The sequence below is a fragment of the Chionomys nivalis genome, chromosome 12, assembly GCF_950005125.1.
Source record: "Chionomys nivalis chromosome 12, mChiNiv1.1, whole genome shotgun sequence".
Lineage (NCBI taxonomy): Eukaryota > Metazoa > Chordata > Mammalia > Rodentia > Cricetidae > Chionomys > Chionomys nivalis.
The window spans coordinates 63,037,213-63,060,527 of NC_080097.1; the positions used below are offsets into that span (position 1 = coordinate 63,037,213).

Below are 23,315 nucleotides of genomic sequence, written 5' to 3' on the forward strand. Positions count from 1 at the left end.
ACTCCTATGCATTAGGTGACTAGGCATGTCAAGGTTACCAGCAAACATCATACCAGGTATTCTGCACAACCTTATCAGTTTTCAGCAAAAGTTCAAAAACGTTAAATTTGCTAGAATCATGAAGGTGAAGCACTTTCAACATTTACTTTTAATTAAAATTTCTAACTGCATTCACAGTAAAAGCAGTCCTGATGCAGTCCGATTGGGTTACAGCCAATCGGCAGAGAGAAACATCTAAAGGCAGTAGGCTTATTTAAGGCATAGGTTCAGCTCCCTTAAAAATGATCAATAAGCGACTGGAGAGATGGCTCAGAGGTTAAGAGCATTGCCTGCTCTTCCAAAGGTCCTGAGTTCAATTCCCAGCAACCACATGGTGGCTCACAACCATCTGTAATGAGGTCTGGTGCCCTCTTCTGGCCTTCAGGCATACACACAGACAGAATATTGTATACATAATAAATAAATATTTTATAAAAAATGATCAATAAACATTAACAATCACAAGAAACCTGCCCCTAAAGACGACAGTGATCAATTCCTTACAGATTAGGGCACTGAATTTTAAGTATAAACAAACTTAACAACTACATTATATTTTAAGTCAACTTTGGGTTTCATGCATCTGTGGAATTTAATGCAACAGTTCCCTTAAGCTGTCAATATATTCCTTAATGCATTTAATGGACTGCTAGAAAAACATGCCACTTCTCACTTTAACAGTAAAATTACATAAAATCTCAAGGAATAAGACTTATAACTGCCTATCTGAAGGGCACCTGTGGGGGCTTTAGGGAGTATTTATAAGACAGTGTGTTTCTATGACATGAAAGTATCAAATACATACAAACTTAGTAGTTCACTTAGTTATAAGTGAAAAATAAGGCTATACATTTCACAGAATGCAAATTTTACTAAAGTTGCACTTACTAAATACCCTCAGTCAAGTCTTTAAAAGATTAAGAAGCTTGAAGTGATTCACTATGTGTAATATCCAGTAAATCTCTAGACAACTTCGAGAGAGAGGATCCTTCCCCTGGGCTATGGCAAGTTATTTACAAAAAAAAAAAAAAAGTCTATTCAGAAGACTGAGGTATCAAAAAATTAAGATGCATTTGTACAGCAAAAGAGTATTCATAAAAATCCACCATAACTAAAACTACGCTTATTTTTTTTTTTATCAATACAACTTTAAGGCTCAGTGGTGGTGCACGCCTTTAATCCCAGCACTCAGGAAGCAGAGACAGGCAGATCTCTGTGAGTTCAAGGTCAGCCTGGTCTACAGATGGAACTCCAAGACAGGTTCCAAAGCTTCAGAGAAACCCTGTCAAAAAATAAAACAAAACCACTTTAAATAGCTCGTCAGTGGTGGCACACACCTTTAATCCCAGCACTTGGGAGGCAGAGGCAAGCAGATCTCTGAGTTCGAGGCCAGCCTGGTCTACAGAGCAAGTTGCAGGAGAGCCAGAACTACACAGAGAAACCATGTCTTGAAAAATAGCAAAACAACTTTAAATATACTGATTTCACCATAACCCCTGTACTGTATCAATTTTTAAGGTAGTAGAAAATATATCTTGGTGCTTCTATTTTTGTCACACAGAAACTAAACACAACAAGCCGGGCGGTGGTGGCGCACGCCTTTAATCCCAGCACTTGGGAGGCAGAGGCAGGCGGATCTCTGTGAGTTCGAGACCAGCCTGGTCTACAAGAGCTAGTTCCAGGACAGGCTCCAAAACCACAGAGAAACTCTGTCTCGAAAAACCAAAAAAAAAAGAAAAAGAAAAAAGAAAAAAAAGAAAAAAAAGAAACTAAACACAACAGACTGAAAGCTCATCAAAGGCTGTACCAGCCCAGTACTCTTCTGTGGTTGATGGAGGAAGGTCATTGGTTAATAAAGAAACTGCTTGGCATGATAGGTTGGAACATAGGTGGGTGGAGTAAACAGAACAGAATGCTGGGAGGAAGAGGAAGTGAGGCAATCGCAATGCCTCTCCTCTCTGGGGCAGAGGCGATGAAGCAAGCTGCCAGGTCAGACAGGCTGAATCTTTCCCGGCAAGACTGGTGCTACACAGATTACTAATATGGGTTAGGCAAGATAAGTCACCACCTCTTGGTGCTACACACATTAATAGAAATGGGCCAAGCAGTGTTTATATGAATACAGTTTGTATGTTGTTATTTTGGGTAAAGCTAGCCGGTGGCTAGGAGCCAGGCGGCAGGAACGCAGCCTGCAGCTCCTTCAACATGTGGTGCCGTCTCCACTGCTTCCCTTTATTGAAGCCACGCTCACCAAATGGCCAGCCAAGATGAAGTGATACTCCACAAAAACAGATACAAACTAACCTGTTAGAATTAAGAACATTTGCCTTTAGTCTCATCTGCTTTAAAGAAATGTATAAATATGACATACCTCCACACTCCAATTTGACCACTGGTAAAATGAGATCTATTTAATTTAGAAGGGTAATAATAACTTCATATTAATCTAAAATAAACTGTTGGGCTAATACTACAGGTTTTAAAGCTGGAAACATGTTAAGAGTCTCAGAAAGCAGTCACTGGGACAGGAGGAGGCAAGCACTGCTTTCTCACAGTGTCACTCACATGGGGGCACGAGGCAGGAAAGTGACTCAAGTGTCAACAAACAAGCAGTTTAGTTAATGCTTTTGCTCAGAGGCAATTTTAAATCATCCATCAATGTCACACTTCAATAAGCTTTCCTCAGCCATATGTTGTCTAAAGCTCTGCAAACCATAAACGCGCCAATGGCCACATATAATTAATTTCATATAAGTAAATTTAAAAAATTTACAGGAGAAAGTTCCCTGTCCTTGAGGTACTGCAACTCAGTAGTGAAGAGTGACTAGTAGCTCCCGTCCTGAAGAGTGCAACTGTGACAGCTTGTCTCAAGACACTGCAACCGTACTATATGCTGAGATTTATTTTAAACCCTATTTTTTTAAAGTTACATATATATATATATATGTACATATATATACATACACACACATATACATACATACACATATATACTTTAAAAACCCAAGATCTGGACAACAATGGTCTCGCATTTCTGGTCCTCATTTACACTGAGTTTATGAGGCATTCAGATCTAAGAACAACATGAACTCAAACAGACACTTCACTGCTACAAAGAACAAAATACTCAGCAAGGGTGATAAAACTTAGCAGTCACAGTTAAAACATATCTCATCCTCCAACAGATATTCAGTACTTCAAATAGAAAAGCATATGTAACTACCAATTTAAGTTTCTCACAAGAATGGCTCAAAAAGTCCATTAGAGGGCTGGAGAGATGGCTCAGTGGTTAAGAGCATTGCCTGCTCTTCCAAAGGTCCTGATTTCAATTCCCAGCAACCACATGGTGGCTCACAACCATCTGTAATGAGGTCTAGGGTCCTCCTCTGGCCTGCAGACATACACACAGACAGAATATTGTATACATAATAAAAAAATATTTAAAAAAAAAGTCCATTAGATCCTGCTCTACTTTAATGTTTAGCAAAAGGAAAAAAATACTGCTTATCCAAGGAGGCACAGTACAAATAGTAAAAACAAACACTGTCCTCAGAGTCAGCTGCTAAGAACAAGGACAGTAAACTACTTTCAGTTAATGAGTGCTTAAAAATGTTCTCCCTTGTACCAGTACCTCAGCTGACTAACTTTGAGTATATTTAGCAATCAAATTTGTAATTTCATTTTTAAATTTACTTTGTCAGAACACAGCATAGAGAGATAAACAGTATCATTCCTTCTAAATAACTCTTGATGGAGGGCAGTGAGAAATAGAACAGGATACTTTTTGTTTATCTGAAACCAAATTACAGAATGCACACAGTTGTATCTTAAAGAAAAATGCAAACACAACTTAACCATACTTTATTTGACTGCATGTTATTCACACAGCTTGCACATTTCAAATCCCATGAAATCTCTCTCCAAAAGGACAGGTCAATAGGAGAAATCTCTGCAGCAACACCCCAGTCATGAAACAGCAGTCCAATATTCTTGAGATACACGTGATATTTCATAGATACTCAACTCATATGTGACGTCAATATAACTTATGGTTATGTTTTTACAAACCTGAAAGCCCTAGGATATTATAGCACTCATCCTAGTGATGTCGAGGTGTACTGAAAAGTAACTGGTGTACTACCAATCTGATTCCCTCTATGCTCCTGGAAAGTGATGAACCTCATAACTTTTAGACACCATAATAAATATACACATCCAGTCTTATACATGCCAGCCAATACCATAACACAGGGCACGGAAGAGTTAAAACTTGAGTTAAACTCCTTTACACAGATTTGTTTCGTATGTGTAGAAGGTAATTTGGAGAAAAGAGGCAAAAAAAGTTAAAAATCAGATTTTAATATGGTTTTGACATCAAGTACTAATGTGGACTTTGATTATTCCAGAGTTAAGTTTCATCCCAATGTAAGGGAAATTATAATCAGTCCACACATCAAGACTGGTAGCATACCCGTTAGCTTTCTTCAATACTAACATATATAGTTTCATGGTAGCATGTATTAAATGTTCAGCAGTATCAACCGCCAAACCAGTCAGTGGATAGTACAGTCAGTCTTAAAGAGGCAGCACCCCACTAAAAGAAAGTTGCACCAATTTTGCTCAGTTTTAGCCAAGTGAACCCACTGTCAATTATAAATGGGACTACTTTTTAAGTTGATATAAGAAAAATGAAAGCCTTAATATCAAATTCATGTTTGAAGTTATTTCAACTTGGAAAGTTTTAATTTTGTAACTAGGTTAAATTTTAGGTTAAAAAAAAACTGGTCAAATAATTAAAAACATCAAAGTATACACTGATACTCATCATGTATCCATCCATTGAGCAGCACTGTAATGACCTGATAGTTCAGCCACATAGTTCAAGTCATGTTTACAGATCATCACACAGTTAATTCAGCAATTCTGAAGTTAAGGGGAGTTGTGACAGTTTCACTGACAGCCTAGCAAGAACAAAACTTTTGAATTGAAAAATCTAGCATGTATCTACTTTACAACTATTCCCATTAGAGCAAGTCAAGAAAATGTATGTTCATTAACAATTCATTACTTATGGACTGGCAAATCAAAACAAAATTTGACAATGTCCAGTATAATGTTTAGCTACTTTCCTCCACACTGAAACAGAAAACAGAATCATCATAATGACTGGCAGTCTTCTAAATACTGGAGCCCAAATGAAGTTTGACCAAAAACAGACTCAAAGTGGTACACAGAAAAGCTGAGTACTACGTGGTCATCACACTTTCAATATTACCAGTATTCTGCATTAAACTTTAAAGAGCAATATAAAATGGAAAGACACATTTTCTTAAAAATAAGGACTATAAATGATCCCACCAGCAGGAAGTTTTTATTTTCAAATATAAAGTGTGCATCTTTATTTTAAAAGTACTTGTTACCATGTTCACTTTCAAAATATTATACTGAGCAAAGAGCAGCTTTCCTTGGAAAAAAAAAAAAAGAAAGAAAAAAAAAGGAAAAAAAGCAACAAACTTTCCTGAAAAGGGGCCTTTACCAACTGTTAATGGAGGTAGGGTTTTAAAAAATACAGTAATTACAGCCATAAAATAAAATTCAAACCAAGTACTAGAGCAGAAGAAAAGTAAAATCAAATGAAAAGAACAGCACGAACGCCAGATTCCTATAGAGCATTTGTCAGAGAATCCATCTTGTTCCTTATGAGTGCTTAGGGTTTCTATTAAATAAATTATCCATCACAGGTTTACTTGACTCAACTCAAAACAATTCGCTAAAATTTGTTAACATTACACTGATTAGCCAAAATACATTGTAACTAATAAACACCTTGGCTGCTCAGAAAACCCAAAGAACTCATTTAAAAAATTTCCAACCCTCCCCTTTTTCTGGAGGAACAAAGCAAAGGTCCCTCAAGAATCTGCTCATGAGTGAAAAGAAAATAAATGCAGTTTAAAACGGATACAATGCTCCTTGAAATTTATTTCTAAGACAAAGAACCAAAAGTGAAGTGAAGTCAAAAATGGAAGCGATGTGAATTCAAATCAAGTAAAAAACAAAACAAAAACCCAGCTACTTTATAGAAGCTGTTCTTCACAGCTTAACAATCATTTTGATTAAATAAAATCATACCAATTTACATTAATTTTCTATTCCTGTCCAAAAATTTCCCATTCTCAAAACAAAAACAAAAACAAAAAAAAAGTGCATCCAGAACCCAGCAATTCCCAGCTCCATCCCTTTAAGTCATTTCTGTTTCCCAAGTAGATTCAATTTCTTACTGTAAGGAAAAAAAGGACTTCTAAATCAAACCACTGTCACTCACCTGGAAAAACTGTCCAAATTATAAAAATCTGAAATAATTTATTATCAAATTTAGAATTTAAATAAAAACAAGTTTGCTCGCAAAGGCATTAAAGAAAAAGAAAAGACAGCATGCATTCAAAAACTAGAGATGAAGACAAGAATACTTATCTACACAGGCACTGGCAGACGCAATTCAATTGTCATCTTTACTCAATGTAAGACAAATCCCACCCTATACTTTTCATCCACTAATCACTGAGGTACCAATATTCAAGAATGGAAAATGTAATATTGAAAAAATAAAACCTAAACTGAAGCTTCTCCCTCAGCCCCTTCAGAAAACTATGGCAGGTTTGTGTGAAATTGTTAGTATACTTAAGAGACTTACTACATTGGCTTCTTTAAGGAACAAAAATCATGTCCCACTTACTGGTTCTGTGATAAAATGATCACTATGTAAATAGCACTGTCAGCAAACTTTGCAAATGAACAAGTCTTGGCTATTAACTGGCACATCCTGTTGGTACCAAAAGAACCCTTGAAGTTTAAAACAATCTCATTTAATTCACAACAAATGCGCCATGCCAAAGTGCAACAAATATTGTGCGACACTCAATGGACACTGACAGGTAACAGCTGCATGGGAATTACTATATCCACCTGCAAAGCAATTCTGTACAAATTGCATTGCATGCAAAAGTCGCTTCCGTGTGGGTGGAGCCATCCCTTGCCGTCAGTCTCAGCGCAGCCACAGTTTAAGTCGCAGTGCATCAACTCCATTTAAATAGTATCTGAACAGCCTCTTATCGCGAACAAAACCAAGGTTTTCATAAAGTTTCAAAGCAGACTTATTTGTTATTTCTGTTTCCAAAACAACCTTCAAAAAAGAAAAAAAAACCTGAAGTTATAATTTCATAATTAAAAATTGACAAAATATATAATCAAATTTTTAAATTACATTGATTTGTTTTAAAATGACAATAAAACAATACTGGTGTACAGAAAAAAATCATCAAAATGCTAATTATTTTTGAGTGGAGACAGGGGTGGAATCATTGAGAACTTTTCTCCTGGTTTTTGTGGTGTTTCGACATTTAGGACTTGACTACATGTTTATAATAAAACAAAGATGAACTATTTTCCTGTGGAGAAAACTAAGATGACATATAAGGTGATATAAAAAGAAAAAGAGAAGAAAAATCAACAAAGTTGTTTTTTTTTTTTTTTTTTTTTTTTGGTTTTTCGAGACAGGGTTTCTCTGTAGCTTTGGAGCCTGTCCTGGAACTCCCTTTGTAGACCAGGCTGGCCTCGAACTCACAGAGATCCGCCTGCCTCTGCCTCCCGAGTGCTGGGATTAAAGGCGTGCGCCACCACCGCCCGGCTCAACAAAGTTTTGAAAGTCAAAACTTCAAGTTATTTAGTCTGACTTCTGACTCCTGTTTCTGTTAACCTGTCGCTGTTTACTATTGGTTCCTCAGCCTTCCTAATGCTGCGACCCCTTAATACAGTACTTCATGTTGTGGTGACTCCAGCCATAAAAATATTTCCATTGCCACTTCATAACTGTGATTTTGCTACTGTTACGAATCATAAACATATAATAAGCAGATGGTCTCAGGTGAACCTGTGGCACTACCCTCCCCCCTACACAAACTCCCAAAAAGGTCCCAAGCTACAGGTTGAGAACCACTGGTCTAGAATCTAGACCAGTCTGCAGACTTCAAAAATTGAACCAAATATCCTAATGCTGTCAGTTCCCGTATATAGAATTTTCCTGGTGGGCTGGAGATATACCTCAGTGGCAGAGTACTTTTTCTAGCACGTATTTAGGTTTTGAATTCACTCTTCAACAAAGCATCGAAAAGGACAAAAAAAAAAAGGAAAGAGGAAGAAAAAGAGGGAGGGAGAGAAAGAAAAAAGGTAACTTTTATTGGAAAGTGGCTATGCCCATTTGTACACATGCCAATGGTGCCTTTCTTGACACAGAACAGAGTTAAGCAGCTCTCACGAAGACCCATGGTTTGTAAAGCTTAAAATATTTAGCATCTGTCCTTTTGTAGAAAGTTTACTGAACCTAAACCAAGGGAATAAAACATTAGGGTCCATCAGTCACCTGGAGGGTTGGTTAGAGTAAGATTGATCAGGGCGTCAGGTGCGAGGCTGGGGAGAGACAAACGGATCTATAAATGTCACTGGCTAGTCTACAAATCAGCAAGCTGCAGGTTAGAGGAAGAGACCCTGGGTCAAAAATAAGGAGGGATGGTGATGGCTAAGCAGGTGAAGGTGTTTACAGAGCAAACCTGGCAACCTGAACTTGAGAGTAGGAAGCCTATATAATGGTGTAAGGAGAGAACTCTACAGAGTTATCTGGTGTCTACATGTGCCATGGCATATGCACTCACACATCACAAATATATACACACAGTAATAATTAAGAAAACTAACGTGTGAGGAAATGAGACAGAAAACAACTGAAGATACCATTGCTGATTTCATATATTCGCACATACATATACATACACACGTACACACACACATATATGCTGCACATGTGCACGCGTGCGCACACAGAGACTTAGGACAGGGTCCAAGAATTTGCATTTTAAACAAATTACAAGGTGAGATTGATGTTACTGAGAATCAGTGGTCTAAATATTCAGAGCAAAACTTAACAGAGGATCGGAGAGTATTAGATTCCATTTGAGTCTTCTGGAATATCGCTGAACTGGTGGCCGTGACAACATAGAGCTGATACTTTTGAAAACTACGGGCTCTTCGTATTTCTACTTCCCTCTACCTAAACACTCTCTCCTTTCCCAGCTTTTATATATGTTGCTCTGCTTACCTTTTCTATTTAGTCTCACCTGTGTCGCTTAGAATTAGCAACACAGCAACCCACAGTCCATAGGTGTAATAACCTTTGGGCATTTAGAGCAAGGGAAACATGGCAAAAGCACAACTCAACAGAGACACAGCAAAGCATCTATAAATACAGCACAGCATCCATAAAACACAACTCAGAGACACAGCAAAGCATCTATAAATACAGCACAGCATCTATAAAACACAACTCAGAGACACAGCAAACCATCCATAAAGCACATGAGGCTCTTGCTGCTCTACCTTCGAAAAGAATCAAGAGACAGAAAAGATAGCACCTCAGTTTGCTACGTCCAAAACCACTAAGGACCTGCACACTTCTGCATCACGGTGAAGGAGGCTTTCCATCCCACCACCCGGCTTCTCAGCTGGAATCCCAGGAGTCTTAAACTCTTTTCTCGCCATTCTCCTGCATCCATCAATTCTCCCTCTGAAACTCTCTCAAAGTAGTCCTTATTTTTATCCTACACTGACAGCACCTTAAACTGCCACCAGCTGAGAATTTCCTATTTTCTACATGTGATCCTCTCATTAATTTCCTAACTAAAATAAGTTATTAGCTCTTTGTCCTTAAACTTAATGATCTAAAAATTATCTGAAGAGATTTAAAAGGTCTCTCAATATATGGTTTCCATGTGCAAGCCTAGCTTCTCTCTAAGTCTCCCAGTTCCTCCTCTTCATGTTCAACATCAAACTGTCAGTCTCTGGAACCAACTATGATCTACTTCACCTTCTGTAGGTGCACAAGCTTTTAACAATGTAATATGACATCACTTACAGACCTGTTGGCCCAAATTCACAGCTATTCTGAAAGACATGGCCCATGCACAAGTTGGATACACACCTTCAATCATGGCAGAGGCAAGAGATCTCTATGACCATTGAGCTACCCAAAGCTACATAGTGAAAATCTGCCATGAACAAACAAAAATTAAGTTTTAATATTGAATGCTACACTAGAATACCTGAGTACAAGTTTTCAGATACGAATAATTCTCTCGGGAAATTCTTAAAATTCTGTTATTAGGTCAACATGTAATTACAACTAAATTGTTAAAGGCAATTTGAGAAAAACTAATGTTGCCACAACTCTAAATTACTAACTTACTTCATAGTAATAAATCATGAAAAATATTAAAAGAATAGTTATATTTAGACACCAACCTCAAGAAACAGACATGGCTATTTCTACCAATGGTTCTAAACCTGTGGGTCATGACCCTTTGACAACCCTCTACCTCCAAAAATACTTACTTTATGATTCATAACAGTAGTGGTTGGGGTCACCACAACATGAAGAACTGTATTAAAGGGCCACAGCATTAGGAAGGTTGAGAATCACTGGTTACACTTTACAAATGAATGAAACTCAAAAAAATCAGTAAACGGGCTGAAGAGATGGCTCAGTGGCTAAGAGCACTGGCTACTCTTCCAAAGGTCCCAAATTCAATTCCCAGCACCCACATGATGGCTCACAACCATCTTTAATTGTAATATCATGGGATCCTACATGAAGGATGCCCCCTTCAGGTGTGCAGACATACATGAAAACAAAATGCCTACATACATACATAAATATAAAATATATAAATAGATCGTTGACAAAGAAAATCAGTAAACAAGGGCAAATAATTGGAGTCCAAATAAAAGCTAAACCTCCATAGTAACCACACTTCAGACCTCTCCACTGTTTCGTAGAGAAAGATAAAGCAATAAATAGAAAATCTAATCAACTTGGGCAAAGGGATCTAAGTTCACTTTCATTAATAATTAGCAACCTAAACTACTCTAAACTAGTGGTTTTCAACCTTCCTAGTGCTGTGCCTCTTTAACACTGTTCTTCATGTTGTGGTGATTCCCCACCCAAACATAAAATTGTGTTCCTTGCTACTTCATAACTGTAATTTTGCTACTATTATGAATAATAATGTAAAGACCTGTGTTTTCTGAAAGTATTGGTGGCCCCCCATGAAAGGGTCATTCAACCCCCAAAGGGGTCGTGAGAATCGCTGTTCTAAATGTATATAAGAGTTAACTACAGCTCCACATTACAACTGAAGTGTGGTTAAGACATGCAGTTTAGCCCCGGAGAGATGCTTCAGTGGTTAAGAGCACTTGCTGCTCCCGCAGAGGACCCGAGTGCCCTCTTTTGGCTTCCTCAGACATACATGACATACCCACTTACATATACATAAATAAAAATAAAATAAAATCTTCAAAAAATATATTTGAATTCTGGCTTGTTACCATCCTAATAAATTAATTAAGCCTAACTATACAGAAAAAAATTACACAAGCGGCTACTCTAATCAATATGTAAAGATGGCCTTAGTATACTGAATATTTCCTAAGAGATTCTGTATTACTCAATATAGTAGAATATGCTAAAAAAAAGTTAACTATTTTTCAGCATTTTATCACTTCAACTCTTATAAACATTTCTTAAATCAAAGTTTATACTGGAAATTTACTGCAAAGCTTCTCTTTTACTTCACATAGAGATATGAAAAAAATCAAAAAATAATTGTTGTGGAATATTAGTTTAAGATGTGCTACATTTGTTTATTCTGTGAAACATTTTGTTTAATGATGCAAGGGTGCTGCATTCTTTTAAGCTGCATTTGTTTAGCTCTATGAAGCTGTGTTACTCTGCCTATCTAAAACACCTGATTAGTCTAATAAAGAACTGAACGACCAATAGCAAGGTAGGAGAAAGGATAGGCAGAGCTGGTAGGTACAGCAGAGAAAAAGAGAAGGAAGGAGCAGGAGGGGAGAGGAGGACACAAGGTGCCAAACACCCAGCTAGCCATGGAGTAAGAAGTAATGAAAGGTATACAGAAATAGAGAAAGATAAGAGCCCAGAGGCAAAAGGTAGACGAGATAATTTAAGACAACTTGGTTAGAAATAAGCCAAGCTAAGGCTGGGCATTTATAAGTAATAATAAGCCTCTGTGTGTGTGATTTCTTTGGGAGCTTGGTGGCAGGCCCCCTAAATGAATAAAGAGCCCCAAGAGTAAAAAACAGCCAACAACAGATAATTCTGGATTCTTCTCTTTTTTTGGTCCTATAAACACAGTTAAGAGAGATGGCTCAGTGGTTAATAAATGCATGTACTGCTCTTACAGGAGTCTAATTCAGTTTCTAGCACCCAAACCAGACAGCTCACAGCTATGAGCTACCCTAAGGGGCCCACTTTTTTGGCCTTCTTGAATATCTACAGACCGGTGGCTAGCAGACACAGACACATACACATTATCTTTCTAAAAGAAGCTTAATGTGTTTTGAGTGTTTGATTCTCTTTAACAGAAATACATTACAGTGATGGTCCACCAACTCTCCATCAAGAAAACATTATGAGGATAAGTCAAACTGGCAGAGTTTAGACAGCATTTTTAACAGTGGAGGCTGGAAGTACATGGAGAGAGGCTGTGCCTACTGTTATCTGGCTCCCAACAGACCTTGATAGATATCTGATGAACAAGTAACTATTGTTCTTCACAACAAAAGTTAAAAGCACATTAACATAACTTCACACAAAATGACAGAGCAGGCAAAGTTAAATGATTTGCCCTCAATTATACAACTTATATACTTAGAAGTGCCTAAGTCACAGAAGATGGATAAGAAATCAAGGTGTCTCATACTGAGTCCTTTAAATAAGTCAAACCATTCACTCAAGATACTTATGGTATGAGGCCATGAGAGCTTAGCGAGTAAAGTGCTACCAAGCCCAGCTGAGCTGATAAGGTCTAGGTTCAGTACAACCTATCTCAAAAATTAGGGTGAAAAGTGTCAAAAAAAGACAACCAAGGTCAACCTCTGGTCTCTACACGCACACATGCATACACTGACACACACGAGATAAATAAATAAAGAAGAAAGTAACACCATTCAATTCTAAAACACACAATAAAATTAAGATTTAACCATATACTAACACAGCATTCTCAAACTCTCTCAGAAGCTTTGATGAAAAGCTAGCACTACCCAACACTTCAGTAAGCACACATCTTGCCCCAGGCAATGACTAATATAACTCATGAAAGACAAAGTAGTGTCTGGCCCTAAGCACCCCTGCTTACAAGAAATAATTCTCAGTAGCATAAAATCAAAATATAAGTCTATCAACTCAAAAATTTCTCCACACAGCTAAGCAACTTTTGTGAAGCCTGAAGAGTTATTACATCTACATGAAAATATGCTTAGAAAATGTGAAGGCAGATAGACAACCAGATTTCAGTAGAAAGGACATAGTTGAGGAACAAGACAATAGGAAGAATTTTGTAAACACACACAAATTAACTTTAGCAAGGTACATTTCTATTATTCTGGTACTCTGGAAGCTAAGGCAGGAAAATGCCAAGTTTAAGGGCAGCCTGGACTACCTAGTAAACTCTAGACCAGACTGAGATAGAGACCCTGTCTCATACAATAAAACAAAACAAAACCCCTCCGTTTTAAAAGGTTATCAAAAACACTTACTAAGGTCAAAGAAAGGAACCACCTAATCGCATGTATTGAATAACTTTGCCAAGACACATCTGCGCTCTCACAGTAAAGACGTGCTGAGCACAGTGGTGCATACTAATCCCAGCATTTGAGAAGTTGAGATAAGCACCAGCTTGGTCAACAGTGAATGCCAGGCCAGCCAGGGCTACATAGTGAGACTCTGTCTCAAAATAAACCAAAAGTGACTTTTCCCCAAGGATAACTGTCATTTGTGTTGCTCATGAAGTACAATAATTTTTATTTCTTAGCTGTCTCTACTAAAAAAGGCATTCATTCTCTAGTTTAACACCATTCCCACCTCCATTACTGTACACTGTTAGCATCCCCAGTAATCGCCAATGTTTACTAAGCATATGTGAAGCACAGTGCTACAAGAACAAAGGGAAAAGGCCCTACAGACAAGCTGAAAAGATGTCCCCTTATGGTAATGTGCAAATCAGTTGTTCATTATTTAATACTTAAGAAATATTATCCTTGAGTGAAATGCCCTCCATACAGGTTGAGTTTCCCCAATAGGACAAAAAAAAACCAACTTACTTAAATGATTCAGCAGATAGACAACAAAGCTTTTGAATACTTATTTATTGAATGTTTAGATTTCACTCTGTATTCTAAAGAAATTCAACTCCATTATCTTAAAATGTACTTTACATCACAACTGTTATTTCTTAACAAAATATCATTTTCTCCACAATCTGATTTGTGTAGAAGATCTGCAAATTTCCAGTACTGGTACTAGCAGATACCGTAAAAACCCATGCAGCAGAAGCCTGCCCAGGCCAACAGGAGTAAACACCTGAGTGACTCACCTCATCACAGTCTCCTTCCACCATGGCATATATAGCTTTCTTTACCAGGTTAGTACCTAGAATATAGATCTGAGTATTAATGAAGGAAAAGTATAATTAGTTTCTTAAAGAATCTAAATTATGGTAATCATAAGTGCACAGAAATCAAATATTAGGCTTTATCTTGAATGCAGATACACTGATCATCCCTAAGTAAAACATAAACCAGGAGGAGTCCAGGGAAACCCCACAGAGAAGTGAGCCTGCCTTGGAAAGATCTGCTTTCTGATAGATTCCCTCTCCTCGGGTCTCATTAGCCTCAAGCATGAGCCTGTTTTATTGTTAAAAGATATTAGGAAAGATAAATATAAAAAGGGAAAATATAGCACAAAGTAGTCTGGAATCCTGTGAGCTAGCAAAGATACTGAATGGCTGAGCTATTCTGCCAAATGTCTTCCAAATCTCTAGACACAAGGCACAAGACCATCTAACAAGAACTGCTTATCCCACTGGGGCCTAGACAAAACCAGCTGCTGTAAAACATACTGAATCTGGCACAACCAAGTCAGGCACTCTCACTGATCCAGTGGTGTGTCTGCAACTGTCTAGGAAAGTATCATAATTCAGTGTCACACAGATCTGATACAATAAGAAATAACTGCCAAATCAAATCTCATTTTAAGAAAGACAATTTTTTCCAGGTGTAATTGTACACACCTTTAATCCCAGCACTTGGGAGGGAAGGTAGATGAACCTCTGAGTTCAAGGCCAATTTAGTCTAATAGTGAGACCCCATCTCAAAAAAAATATAAACTTTATTTTTATTTTAAAATCACTTTGTTTCCAAACTGGACAATCAAACTGTTTTTTTCTGAGTCCTTAGCTCTTTTCAAACTTATCTATAAAACAAACCAAATTCATTACAAATTTTAGTAGAATTTATGGTTAACACTATCCAAAAACAAAGTCCTTTACCCTTTAAACTGGCTCAGTACAGTGGCACCTGACTATAATCCCAACTACTTGTAAAACTGAGGCAGGTATTTAAGCCCAATGTCAAATGAATAAATAAACTCCGAACATATTTATAGGGATTTCTTAGGACACTACCTTGACTTTGAAAGTCTTAAATATAAGTATTAGACAGCAACACCCATATTCTTTTATAGCTACAAATAACAAAACTGCTAACAGCAATAACAGCACATCAAATACTTTATAACACTGACTTAGCTTAAAATACATCCCAACAAGCACTTCTCCATCTGACCATCCATTTTTAAAAAAGAGCCAGCAAGTACTGGACACTAGGACTCAAGTTCTAATTGGGCTTACAAAATAGTCAACAGGGAAGCTGAGCCAGACCAGCTGAATGAGATTCTCAAGGAGAGTCTAACCATCTGCTTTTAAACCATGCAGATGATTCTAGTGACAGTTAAAAAACACGTGTTGACCCAAAGATGGGTCAGCGGGGATCAGATCCCTAAGACCCACATTATAGAAGAGACTTTCAAAAATTGTTCTCTAATCTGTACTCTCTCTCTCTCTCTCTCTCTCTCTCTCTCTCTCTCTCTCTCTCTCTCTCTCTCTCTCTCTCTCACACACACACACACACACACACACACACAAAACTAAGGAATGCAACTTAAAAAAAAAAAGACTAGGAACATGAATCTCAGAATAATAATTACCTTCTTCTGGACTTTCAAATTACAACAGGTTTGATGATTAGCATAAAGTAACAGTAAGAATTACTCCATAATTTTAGTTTGGTGAGCGCCCACTGAACTTGAGAGTAGTACCTGGTATAAAGTGTTCTCATAACTCTATAAAAACAGGAACACCTTCTCCAGTACTTAATACAATATAAAGCATTCTGGATCAATTTTTTTAAAAACTCTAAAGACAAAAACTGATCATCTGATACTTTTATTAAAAAGATTATCTCTCAACAAGTGGTGGTAGCACACGCTTTTAATCCCAGCTCTCAGGAGGCAGAGGCAGGCAGATCTCTGTTGAGTTCGAGGCCAGCCTGGTCTATAGAGTGAGTGCCAGGACAGACTCCAAAGTTACACAGAGAAACTGTGTCTCAAAAAAAGCATAGATAGGCCGGGTGGTAGTGGAGCACACCTTTAATCCCAGCACTGGGAGGCAGAGGCAGTCAGATTTCTGGGAGTTCAAGGTCAGCCTGGCCTACAAGAGCTAGTTTAGGGACAGGCACCAAAGCTACAGAGAAACCTTGTCTCAAACAAAACAAAAACAAACAAAAAAACAATAGAAAGGTAGACATAGATGAAAGATAATCTCAAAAACATTAAAAAAACTATTTCAAGAATGTTTCAAAAATATGTTGAAAAGAAAACCCATCATCTTACCATCTTAAGAATAGTGAGATGGCCAAGTAGGTATTAAAAAAAAAAAATCCCTCGCCTGCCAGTAAAGCCTAAAAATCTGAGTTCAATCCCCAGAACCCATGTGAAAGGAGAACTGACTCCCCAAAGCTGTCCTCGGATGCCTGTAGCAATGTGTGTACACAGACACAGTTATTCGTTTAAAAAAAAACACCTCCTTCCCTTACCTTGAAGTTTAGTCCTACATACTGACATTTAAATCTTTTGTTTCAATACACAAAAATGAAAATAGTTTATTCACCCTTTGTGAAATAACATTTCCTTACCAATGCCATTCCTCCTGTACTTGGAATCCACGGCTAACATGGCTATATAACCTCTGCGGAACATCTTTTTGTGCATATCCAGCTTGCAAACGATGGCACCTACACACTCCTCCCCTACCATGGCCTTGAAAATAAAGAAACAGTTAAGAAAAATACAATGCCATCAGGTACTGCAAAATTATCAAGGGAAAACAGCAACTGACCCTTGGTCAGCATTTTTGAGAGGAAATCAGGAAAACTCCAGAGCAAAACAGCAATCACAGAAAGTTTCGGAAATCTGAATCTCAAAATTCTTCAAATATTCTTGTTTCTAAAACTCAAACTTTCTTCAGATCATGATTTTTTTTTATGCTTATTAAAACCCTAAGGGAGAGGGAGACAAGATTTCTGCAAGGCAAACACTCAAGAACTTTTACAGACTCCATATCAGTGCTTATATTTAAACTAATTTGAGATAAAGACCTGTTTACATTTGGAAGAGGGAGCAAGTGAACAAATTATTTCTTTAAAAAGTCTACTTATTAAAATACAATAAAATATTGTACAATTTACCCATAAGCAGAGTATTACAAGTTTTTATAATAAAGATTCAATGAAAGATAAACATAACTGGAAATTACATCTGGTAGTTAATTTTGAGCAAGAAAACAGTACTATGACTTTTTCAGAAAAAGCACTGTTTAGAAGTATTTCTTAAATCACACTCAAAAGGCACTTTAGCACTAAATACATGATGGTCTGCTTTCAGGATATTCCGGACAGTATGAGTCATTATCATAAAGCTCCCAGAAATTCAATAGCCTGCACTCAGTAGGCTAAGGTGGAAGGATCTGAGTCAGAAGGATCCTAAGTTCAAGGCCAGCTTGTTCTACACAGCAAAATCCTGTTTCCAAAATATATATAGATCATATATGTGTGATATTTTAAGACATATACACATAAATATCTTAAATCTCAGTCTTTTTATCAGTGTAAATTAGAATACTATGATTTCTATTTTAATAAAACTATCAGGTTATTGGAGTGTTAAACAATGCTAAATGTTAAACAATGCTGATAACTCATTTTGATATTCCAGTGTTGTTAATGCAAATACTTATCAAATATTTCAAAACTGTAAAAGTTCTAATAGTGTATACTGAGAAATATAAATAGGGCAATCCCTCAGCAAGCAATATTTCTGTTTTGTAAACTAACTTTCCAGAAACAACTATTTCAACAACACCATAAATTGGTCAAAAGATTAGTAAGCAAAATCTAACATATACTTAATATCTATTTTAACTTTGATTCTGTTGTAACATTTTGTGGTCTAGTATTTAATATATTTCCTGAAACTCCTTTTTAAATAAACTGTGGAAAAAAATCTTTGTAAGCAAGATAATTTTAATCCATTTAGAAAATCCTTTTGAAGGGATATTAAAGTCAATAACTGATAACAGTTCATTCCCATTGTATCACATTTTCCATAATTCTTCTCAGTCAAAAAAAAAACCTTACAATTATTATTTCCATTTTGTTTTTTTCATTCATAACATACCAATTTAATGCACAACAAATCAATTTAATTTCTTTTTGTATTAAGACCTGAAACAGAGATAAAAGTTATCTAAATGAACAACTCTGACAACCTTTTTAGTGCTAAGGACTGAAGCCAATAACATGCATGTACTCTATCACTGAGCTACACACCCAGCCCTGCTAATAGTAGTTTCTGATCTGGACTGTCAATATACATGTATGTATGTATGTGTATTCAACATATACATATATGTGCACATGTGCTCAAACGTATATAATTATCACAGACCAAATCAATTAACAGGCAAAAAAAAAAAAGAAATTGCCCTGACCTAGTAAGCTAGGCTCGTGTAAAAAGGAAATAACATGGAAAACTTAAATGAGACCGTAGAACAGCTATATCCTACAGTTAATAAAGCCATTCAAAAAGAAAAAATTAAAGCCACTAAATACAGCTAGGTAATACTTTCAAACTGCACCAGAATTTCAAACAAATATTTGTCCTCTGACCATGTAAGTAAAAAGCAAACAAAATATTATGTTAGTTTTTCTTGAGACTACATTACTTCCCTAGTTAAACAGAGAAATATAGATCAAGTTGTACATACCATCTAAAAATAAAAAAATCTCACATATGGATATATGACTTGCTCAGTATAAAAACCAATACTGCAATCCTAATAAATTCCTTATTCAACAATCACTAAATTACTTGGTTTTTTCCCCAAACAAAAGCTGCTGCACACACTTTGAAGCATGTTATTAAACGTGTTTCCTGAAGTACAGTAAGTAGTAAATCTATCTTATACCTTCACAAGGTTTTTTAAAAGCCTGTCAAGTCTACAGAACTATGAAAAACGTGTATCTGCAAAACTGATTCCCAAACTCCCCAATCATTACAAAAAGAACAATGGAGGACACCAGGAAGTTAAAATTAGCAGATAAAAGGAAATACTATACTACATTGCTAGTCGTAAATTTAAGAACTTCTAAAAACCCGAAAGTGAAAATATTGTGAACTATAGGCTAAAGTTTATGGTAACTGACAGTGACTCATCTGGATTAGTTTCTATTTTCCAAAGTGGTACAACTATTAGGAAGGATTTTAAGAAACTTGTGATAAGTCAACCAAGTACAGGCAATTTTTAAGGTTTACTGCATGTTCTCCCTGGAACCTGGAGGCACTTCAGAGGTTCTAATCCCAAGACTAACGCTTATAAGGACAACTTCCACAATGATAAAACAGTTCTTCATCTTATTTGCCAGCACGAGAGGCCAGGAGACCAGAGAGCTAAAGACGTCTCTGCTCCTAAAACAGCTACAAGTTTGAACGTTATCTATAACCACGGTTTTAATTCCCACTGAAGGAGAAAAAGGAGGGTCTAGATTATCTCTAGGGTGGTCCTTTCAGATGTAACTTGAAAGACATAATTCAGACATTATTTATAAAAATGACTTCTAATGGAAAATTCAATTTGAAAAGCACATGAAAGACCTAGTTTTACACTGCCTCTGTTGTGTAACTAGTTTTATTGTTCGCTATCTCCAGACTCAGATTCCATATCATGAGAAACCTTAGAGGCCAACTTGTACACATTTCGACTTCTAGATATTCATAACTTAATGTTAAACTTTGGCTAGTAAAGGCTAAAGTAAAAACTTAACTGGCCAATTAGGAAGAGTGTACACAAAATGAAGTTTACCATAGTATAAAGTGACAGAAAAACTGATGTCTAGGGACAGCATGGCTCAAACCCACAACCACTGAACGCTGCCCCAGCCCCATTTCAGTTTAAACTCCTTGATATGCTTTTGTGGATTAATTTACAATTCAGTCAATACATAATTCTGAGGAATTGCATTTAATGGCATTTTTGTCATCACAGTGTTGTAAGTACTGTCCCATATTCACTGACACTAATATGTCTTAGAACTTTTGTTTGTCTTTGGTTTTTGAGACAGGGTCTCTCTACACAACCCTGGCTACCCTGGAACTTGCTGTGTAGATCAGGCTGGCCTTGAATTCAGAGACCCTGCTGCCTCTGCCTCCCAAGTACTAGGTTTAAAGACGTGTGTTATCCCGTCCTGCAGAACTATTTTAACACAATACTAAGAATCCCAACCACGTTTTCTGGAATACAAAATACAAAATAGTACCTAAAGTTTAAACAAATGTCCTAAAATAAAGTTTAAGCACAATTAACACAAAAGCTAACGAAACTACCAATGTCTATCTACAATATCCAGTATTTCTGGATTACCATCAAGCTGTGGAAGCAACCACAAGCCTTGTGACATACTGTAAAAACATACTGCAAGGAATACTGAGTGCAACTAAGTCAGGGTTAAATAATAACAATGGGAGCTTTATTCTCTGAAAAGTATGTGCTATGTTCACGGTACAGCTTACACCTCAAGTCTAACAATATCTCAGTTAAAGATTTCATGCAGACACAAAGTGGGTCAATGTTACTGTTGAGAGATTACGGGTGCTGGGAATGAAAACTTACAATACCTATTCATCTTATCCAATAGACAAATCTGTTCAACTTACATGTCAGTTTAAAAAAAAACCTTTGGTCGGCTATCCCCATACAAACCAAAGGCACCAGTTTTCAGGCTGTTTGAGCAGTTTCACACTTAAGTTTCCTGTGTCCCACAAAAAGGCCTTCTGTTCCCGTTCCAGGGGCCTTTCAGGCACCGGAAGTGTTAGTGACACCTTCTGCAATGGCACACCTGAAAGCATGCTGCCTGCAACTACTGTCCTACTGAAGGAAACAATGTCCGTCATCCATGACCAGGGCTCTGAGATTTCATTCTCCAACGTGGCCACAGCAACGGACAAACCACGTTCACCAAAACATGTTTACCGCATATATTCTTCCCTGACTAAGGTTGGAACTGAGTTATTACTAAGACCTGCACGTGAACAGAATCAGCTTCCAATTAAATCACTACAAAATGCTCTGCGAATGAGGGAGGGAAATTGAAGGGTAAACATGATTAGCAGCTAATGTAACCAGGACGTAAGACTTGCCCCGGGTGAAACACGCTCTTCTGTTACAACAGGAGCCTGAGAACCCTGCTCATGAGCTCTTACCTTCCACACAGTTCCATTTACTAACTAGGAGAGCGCGCACGCGCGCGCACGTCGGCACTTCACAGCTGTAGGGTGCTGAGAAAATGAAGGCTACAACCGCTGCCACCACACACCGGGCCCTCGCCTGCCAATCCCTGCCCTGAGTGGCCAGGCTCTCGGCCGGGCTCACCCTCTTGTCACGCCATCCACTTACCAAGAAACACAGCTGTGGCCAGTTGTGGATAAAATATCTATACGTATAAATGGAGTAGGGTTCGGACAGATCTTTGGTGATCAGTCTCATGATATCAGGCATTTGGAGCTCCGATTCATAGCGGACGTATCGTATCGTCCGATCCTCCCCGGGCTCGACCTCCCGGCCCAGGGAGCTCCTTAGACTGCAGCCGGCGGTCAGGGCCGAAGCCAGCAGCCGCACCTGCTCGTCCTCCTCCTCCTCCGGCTCGTTACCCTCCACCAGTCCGTTGCGAGCCGCCGCGGGGTCGCTCGCTGCCACCGCCGCCGCCGCCTCCGGCCGGCCGGGAAGCGCAGTTCTTGCATTACTGGGGGTCGAGCAGGGAGCTCTCTCCCCCGGGTGTCCCTCGGCTCCTTTTGTGGCAGTCACTTTGGGGGCCCCGTCGGGGGCGGCTGCCTCCGCGGCACTCAGAACCTTACTCTTGAGGGTCGCCGCGGCCCGGAGGTGTCGCAGTTCGGGGCCGATCAATCCGTTGAGCTGCTGCGGCTGCTCCGGAGGCAGCTGCGGGCAGCGCAGGCAGGAACGCGCCTTGGCCGTGCTCGTCGCCTCGCCGCCCGCCGGGCTCCCGCAGCCGCCTTCGTGCTCCTCGTCGTCCTCCTCGTCGTCGCTGCAGCAAGCGAGCGCGGCCCCCGCCGGGAACGGGCAGCGGGGCTCGGCCGCCGCCGGGGCCGCGGGCGCTGGTGGTGGGAGGAGGCTGCTAGGCCCAGGCGGTACCTCCGCCATCCTGGAAGCGACACAGCCGAGAGAGGAGGCCATGAGCTGCGGCCGAGCGGCGCCAGGCAGCGCCGAGCGGCGGGCCGGGGGCGGCCGAGGCGGGGGGAACAAAGGCAGAAACCGTCCCTCACCGAGCGTCCCCAACGCCGCGCCGCCCCCACGCCGCCGTGCCGCCGTGCCGGCCACCGTCCCCGGCCGCCCGAGCCCCGCCGCCGGCCGTGTCACCACCTCCCACCCGCCCCTCCTCGCGGCTCACCCCGCGCCGCTCCCCGCCGCCGCTGCCGCCGCTCCTGTCCCTCAGCCACCGCCGCAGCCGCCTCTGCCGCCGCGGCCGCTCCACAGCCGCCGCCGCCGCCGCCGAGCCTCTCACCCGGCCGCCGCCGCCGTAAAGCGCCTCGCCTGTTACCCCGGGTAAAGTTTCCTGGGCCAGGCTTTACGACACTTCCCTGCCTGCCGGCTGCCGGGCCAGAGAAAGGGGCGTGGAGGGCGGTGACCTGTGCGTGGGGCGGGGCCCGCGGTGTCTCCCGAGGGCTTCCGGGCGGCCGCGCGCCG

At 39.3% G+C, this 23,315-nt stretch overlaps 1 protein-coding gene across 1 annotated transcript; it reads right to left on the minus strand.

Annotated features, from left to right (window-relative positions):
* Positions 1–3,891: 3,891 nt before the first annotated feature.
* On the minus strand, positions 3,892–23,137 carry Naa30 (N-alpha-acetyltransferase 30, NatC catalytic subunit). The gene is made up of 5 exons (XM_057786583.1): positions 23,020–23,137; positions 22,011–22,773; positions 17,197–17,320; positions 14,541–14,596; positions 3,892–7,219 (listed from the first exon to the last, which is right to left on the minus strand). The coding sequence occupies exons 2-5, from the start codon at positions 22,770–22,772 to the stop codon at positions 7,082–7,084; spliced, it is 1,080 nt and encodes a 359-aa protein (XP_057642566.1). The 5' UTR covers position 22,773; positions 23,020–23,137; the 3' UTR covers positions 3,892–7,081.
* Between the last annotated feature and the right edge of the window lie 178 nt (positions 23,138–23,315).